Source organism: Galendromus occidentalis, unplaced genomic scaffold, assembly GCF_000255335.2.
Source record: "Galendromus occidentalis unplaced genomic scaffold, Mocc_1.1 scf7180000075503, whole genome shotgun sequence".
NCBI classification, from domain to species: Eukaryota; Metazoa; Arthropoda; class Arachnida; order Mesostigmata; family Phytoseiidae; genus Galendromus; species Galendromus occidentalis.
In genome coordinates this window covers 1-5304 of record NW_003803493.1, presented here as the reverse complement: position 1 = coordinate 5304, position 5304 = coordinate 1, and the positions used below count along the sequence as shown (strand labels likewise).

General features: G+C 51.7%; 1 protein-coding gene across 1 annotated transcript; it reads right to left on the bottom strand.

Annotated features, from left to right (window-relative positions):
• Window positions 1–1439: 1439 nt before the first annotated feature.
• LOC108863891 (gamma-aminobutyric acid receptor subunit rho-2-like) lies at window positions 1440–4585 on the bottom strand. The gene is made up of 12 exons (XM_018638568.1): window positions 4545–4585; window positions 4284–4452; window positions 3699–3908; window positions 3463–3557; window positions 3188–3270; window positions 2873–3049; window positions 2628–2758; window positions 2452–2553; window positions 2086–2160; window positions 1904–2002; window positions 1680–1805; window positions 1440–1607 (listed from the first exon to the last, which is right to left on the bottom strand). Exons 1-12 carry the CDS (start codon window positions 4583–4585, stop codon window positions 1440–1442), a joined length of 1476 nt encoding a protein of 491 aa, XP_018494084.1.
• Between the last annotated feature and the right edge of the window lie 719 nt (window positions 4586–5304).

Sequence of the window (5304 nt, the reverse complement as noted above, 5' to 3'; positions counted from 1 at the left end):
ATCCGGCAGTCAGTTGACGCGATCGGGGTTTTCTTCGTCATTCCTTGCCGATGACCGATGACCGTCTACATCGTTTTCGACAGCCCCCCCTTCCAGAGCTCCGGATACGATCAGCATACATCGCGCAGCCTCTGATTTCGCAGTGGAGACGGTTCCCGAAACGATGGGCAGTGGAAAGTTCCAGAAAACTCTAGGCGCCAGGCGAACTTTCGAGTTTCAGCTCGAAGCTGCCAGGCGGCGCCACCTCCGCCTTATAAACCGCAAGAGCGCCGGCCAGGTCCATAGCGATACACGGCTGCTCAGAGCGACGATATCGTCCCATATCGAGTTCATTACGCGACAGCTGGCGATGGAAACCTTATTTTCTCCTTGGGAGTTCGATGCCTTCCACCCCCACCATCGACTCCCGCGATGTGGAAGACGGTTTTCATTCAATCCCCTCCGAAGAAGTCATCATGTTGTGAAGACACCTCGGGTCCGTCATTTTCGTGAGCATCTGATCGAAAATCCGCTGCTGGAGAGAATGTTCGATGTGAATAGTCTCATGAGGAATCTCCCGGGGAACCGGAGTCTGCGAGTGCAACACGTGGAAAGCTCCACAGACGATCGATTTTGCCCGAAGCGAGTGAACACGGACGTCCGAGACGGAGTTGCGACAACTCGGATCCGTCTCCCGTGCAATACTAAAGCAGAGGACGTGCGGCTAGACCTCAATGAATTCTCCAGGAGTCTGACGGTACGTGTCCGAGATGAGGAGCAGAGTTTCCAGTTGGACCCTTCCTTCGACCTTGAGCTCTTGAAAGCTGCCTATGACGAGAGCACGTGCGAGCTCTGTCTGAAAGCTTTCGCAAGGGATCCATCCCGAGTGGAACAGAAGCTTCCAGAAGAAGAACCTCTCGACGTCGGAAACACCAGTGAAGAGGAGCGACCCCCCTCAGAGGGTGCCCCGTGCGAAACCGTGGAGAGCTCTCCACGTTCCATCTGCATCGAAGACGTCGGACCAGAAGAGGAGATTGACAGGATATCGATCTCGTCTACCGAGATGGACTGAAATCCTCCCGTGATCTGAGCTCATGACTGATCTCAAGTCAAGTCAGCGACAGCTCCCCCCCGGGGAGGAACAGCTGCGCTCGGTTGTTCATAGGAATGTGCAAAGCAAAGATGCATAATATATATTTGTATATGCTCGCAAAAGTTTTGCAATAAATTATAATGAACCCTTAATTCACGATGTCATGATACTGTATCCCTTTCTTAGCGACCAGGCTGTCGTGGGGCACGGGGGCGAGCCTCAGGTGTATAAAGTCCCCATAGAATACGGGTCAACGGGGGACCTAACTTTCAGCCGACACCGATGTTGGCGATTCGACAGTTCTATGCTCAACGCACGGCCCCATTATCCGCATGACGAGATTCCCGGAGCAATTTATCCCGGTCTTTCATTTTGCTGAGCTTCGTTTATTCGCCAGCAGCACATGGATCCAGAAGTAGAGACAAAAAAATGTGAAGCCTCCTATTATCAACCACCTTGCCCATCTCTCGATGCGGTCCGCAGTCCAGGGTAGTCTGTACCAAGGAACAACCCTCTGAATGTAAGCTAGAATTCCCTGCAAAAACATGAACGACGTTTGCTCACTGGACTTAATCACGGATGGGAAATTCTGGGACTAGGAACTCACCGCCACAGCCTGAAAAAGATCTCTCTGATCGGTCTTGTCGGCGATATCCCGGAGGATCCTTGTCGGAGGGCGCCGGTAATCGGGCTGACCACGTATCGCGGGTATGGTCTGCGTCGGCATATCCCGCTGGAAAGTCCGCGTGGTTGCTAGAAATTCTCACAATTTGAACTTTGCTCAAGGAGTCGGGATAGCCTTCTGAATTCAGCGAAATTGACTGAGCTCACGTCGAATCTTTGTACGTAGCGGAACAGATCATCTTTGACTCTGAGATCAAGATCTCTCCTCTTCCGACGTGCTTCGAAATCCGCTTCGGACGTGTTCAACTGAAAAGTACGGTTCTTCTGGTACGACTCTTCTTCTACTACGAAGACACGTTTCCTCGCAGAAAAGCTTGTCCGAGACCGACCTGTTCAACCAGACAGCATTCCATCGTGACCATCAAGACCGTGACAAGACATGCGATCATCCAAATGTCGGCGTACTGAAAAGAATGAGGTCCCATAAAACGGGGTACGCCGTAGCATGCGGGAGGCATCTGGCTGTGTCATGGTCGACATTGTCATTTGATTCCAGGACTCCAGGGTAAATTGACTGAGAAGGAAATCCGTGACATGGGTTCGACGGGGAGCTCGAGTTCTCCGCAGTTCCAGTACCTGTTCCCGCACGGATACCTTGACAGAGAGGTCGCATGGAGGAGACTCAAAACTTCAATACCCGTCGCACAGACCATCGAGGCTGTATATCAACGAGCTTCTCCCGCGATCCTACTTACCGTTATTTGTCCAGACTGAGGAACCGATAGTCTCGTCGAACTGTAGATAGTGACGAGAGTCAGGAAAGTCGTGATGCTGAGTGTGACACGTTCGGTTCGAGCCTACCGAAGTAAACCACGTGAAAAATCTGTACGCGGGAAAATAATGCGATTCTGCGGCTGAGAAAGTCACGAACCTCACTCGGGATGAGGAAAACGCCAAAGGAGACGTACACCAGGAGACACGATGGTAGTATTGCACCGAGTAGCGAGTTGAGGATATTGCGCTTGAAAATCAGCTGTAGACTCAGTCCGCAAATGGGGAACCCTGGGGGGGAGACTGAAACTGAATAGGGCTCTTCGTCGCTTCGTCGTGATCTCTAGCTCGGAATCGACCCCAAAACCTGCGACATGCGAAGTCTGGACTAAGATTCGAACGCACTGTTTATCGTTGCGGTGGACTCGTAAGCGCCCTCGGACACTTCGAGGTAAAACTCCGAGAGCTTGATCGCAGGATTGACGAAGAGACTCCCGTAAGATTTCTTCGGTAGCGAGACACAATCTTCCGACCCATCTGAGTTATTCCAAAAAAGCCTCATGACAGCTGCATTGTAAGCGACTGTAAGCAGACACAGATTCGGTTTTTCCTTTTGATTCGTTTTCTTCATGATCGATTAGCTCAGGATTTTGACCATCTACTTGGCGAGATTTCTCATCGAGATCCCAAACTGAGGGGAGCATGCTCAGAACGACTCACAGTTCGATATCGTCATGCTGCAAATTTGTTCATCAAGGGGGAATGAGGTGAATTGCAGTGAGCACGAGAGGGTCATGATTCTCCTGCAAAGGCAACTCTCATTCGCATCTGATGTCTTGAAGTCATGACTCCAGGGCACTGCATCTTCCACGGACCCGCTCGAAGGCGCTGCGTTTCGAGAGAGTCCGGAGCGGTCGGCGCTGAATTTTCCTGGCGCCAGAGGTTCCGGCGGCGAAACGTCCCCGTGCTTCGGTACATACACCTACGCTACTCACCTCTGCTTGTAGAATGGATAGCATGGTATCCCGGAAAAGTCGTACTCGAAATACCGAGTTGATTTCAGAGGTAGAACTCGAGATGGGTAAGAGACCTGCAACACCTTTGGCCATCAGAAGCCTGGCGACGGAAGATCCGGAGTGATCGTGCTCCCACTCCCCTCGAGGACATTCTCGTCCACTGCAATCATGCTTGCTCAAAGAAGAAGGCGGCCCCGATCAAATTCTGTACTCACCGTCGTAGCCTCAGTAACGAAGAGGTCGGGGAAGAAATAGCTATATGCTATTACTTCGGAGACGATCGGCACCCGTTCATTTATGAAAGTATCCATGCTAGAGGTGGGCGCTGATGCGGCGTATGCTTTCGACATATTGTTGTAGTAATTTGGACAAACTGTCTCGTTTATGATGGTATCCATGGCGAACGTGAGGTCAATATCGAAGTCCTGCGGTGGAAATTACCCGCGCTAAGTTCCCGATGAGCCAAATTATGACCTCTCAACTTCCTCCAGACTTCCTTAACGGAAATCGTGATAATCAGGCGGATGCCTCCAATGAGCGATGCAAGGCTCACTCAGCTCGGAGCCGAGTTGAAGCTCCGGGTACGTGACAAATACGGCCGTAATCGGTACAATCCAAGCTGAACTGTCCTTCGACCCATCGATAATTATTATAGGTGGCTGTCCACAACACGATGATACGAGTGAACGCTCGAGACGCATATCTTGTCTGTGTCATTGAAGGGGGCTGCCGCTTCTACTGAACCTGATTCGGTTTCAAATTAATCCGAGTACCATTGTCTTGGTTCGCAATTCACTGACGTGGTTGACGAGTACGGTCAGTCCAACGTAAACGGCCCGGCTCTGAGCCGTCATGCTCGGAAACTTGAAGTAGTCCTCGTCGATAATTTCTGTTGTTGTTTCTCCCGCGCCTTGCACGGCATCCTCATCTCCTTGGGCCCTCACCATATGGCTTGCCAGGCACACCACACTGGAAAAGAGTTGCGAAGACGGGCTGAGGAGGGGAAACGGCTTCCTCAATGAAGGCTCCATTAGGCGAATCCTCTCCGGGTTAGATCTCACCTGATACAGCGGACAAAAAACTCCATGCGTTCGCTACTCATCGGTTCCAGATGTATAATCCTCGTGAGACCAAACAGAGAAGAACCCGAATGTGAGAGATCAAGCTCCGTTCGTGCTGTGAATGATTTCAAGCCTGGGTGAATCGGGTAGGCTGCAGCGGAAATGGGTCCTCGGCGGACTTTGACCGGAAATCATAAGCAAAGTAGAAAGTCGGAACATACAAAAGCTGTTCGTCTTCGACCGGTCCACACGACGACGCCGACGCCTACCGCTGTAGAATTGTTCGGAAAGGAGATTCATTCCGTCGCCTTCGGCTTCGGGAGATTTCGAAGGGCTCCTCCATCAGATGGTTTCCCAGGGCGGGTAGCGAGCGTACGTGGTGATACCCTTTCCATCGTGGCAGTCTCAAGCTTCGAATACTCGTCGCGAACCGTCGCTCGCTGAAAGCTTGCCATGTTCATGGGCAGGACATGCGGAACTTCAATCCGAAAGACAGAGAAATGTCTCTTCATCGCCAAGGTCTACGAAAGCTCCTCCACAGAGAAAGACCAGCAGACCCTTCCTCTCAGCATGGACTTTGCATCCACGCACCGGCGCAGCGTACAAAAGAGAGGAGATATGAGAAAGATGGAGGAATCAAGTGGACTCCAGAGTCGCCGTGAGGAAACCGGCGCCCCTGGTTTCATTCCAGCGTCGAGGGCCGCAACCCGTCACGCTAGGCTTACCCAAGCGTCTAAATCTTAGCCAAGATTTCAGAAGA

Coding starts and splice junctions, on each gene's coding strand:
- LOC108863891 (XM_018638568.1), bottom strand. CDS start 4,585: ATGAGTAGCGAACGCATGGAGTTTTTTGTCCGCTGTATCAG. Junction 2,554..2,627: donor TTTTCCTCATCCCGAGTGAG/GTTCGTGACTTT, acceptor TTACTTCGGTAG/GCTCGAACCGAACGTGTCAC. Junction 1,806..1,903: donor GCTACGTACAAAGATTCGAC/GTGAGCTCAGTC, acceptor CGGACTTTCCAG/CGGGATATGCCGACGCAGAC.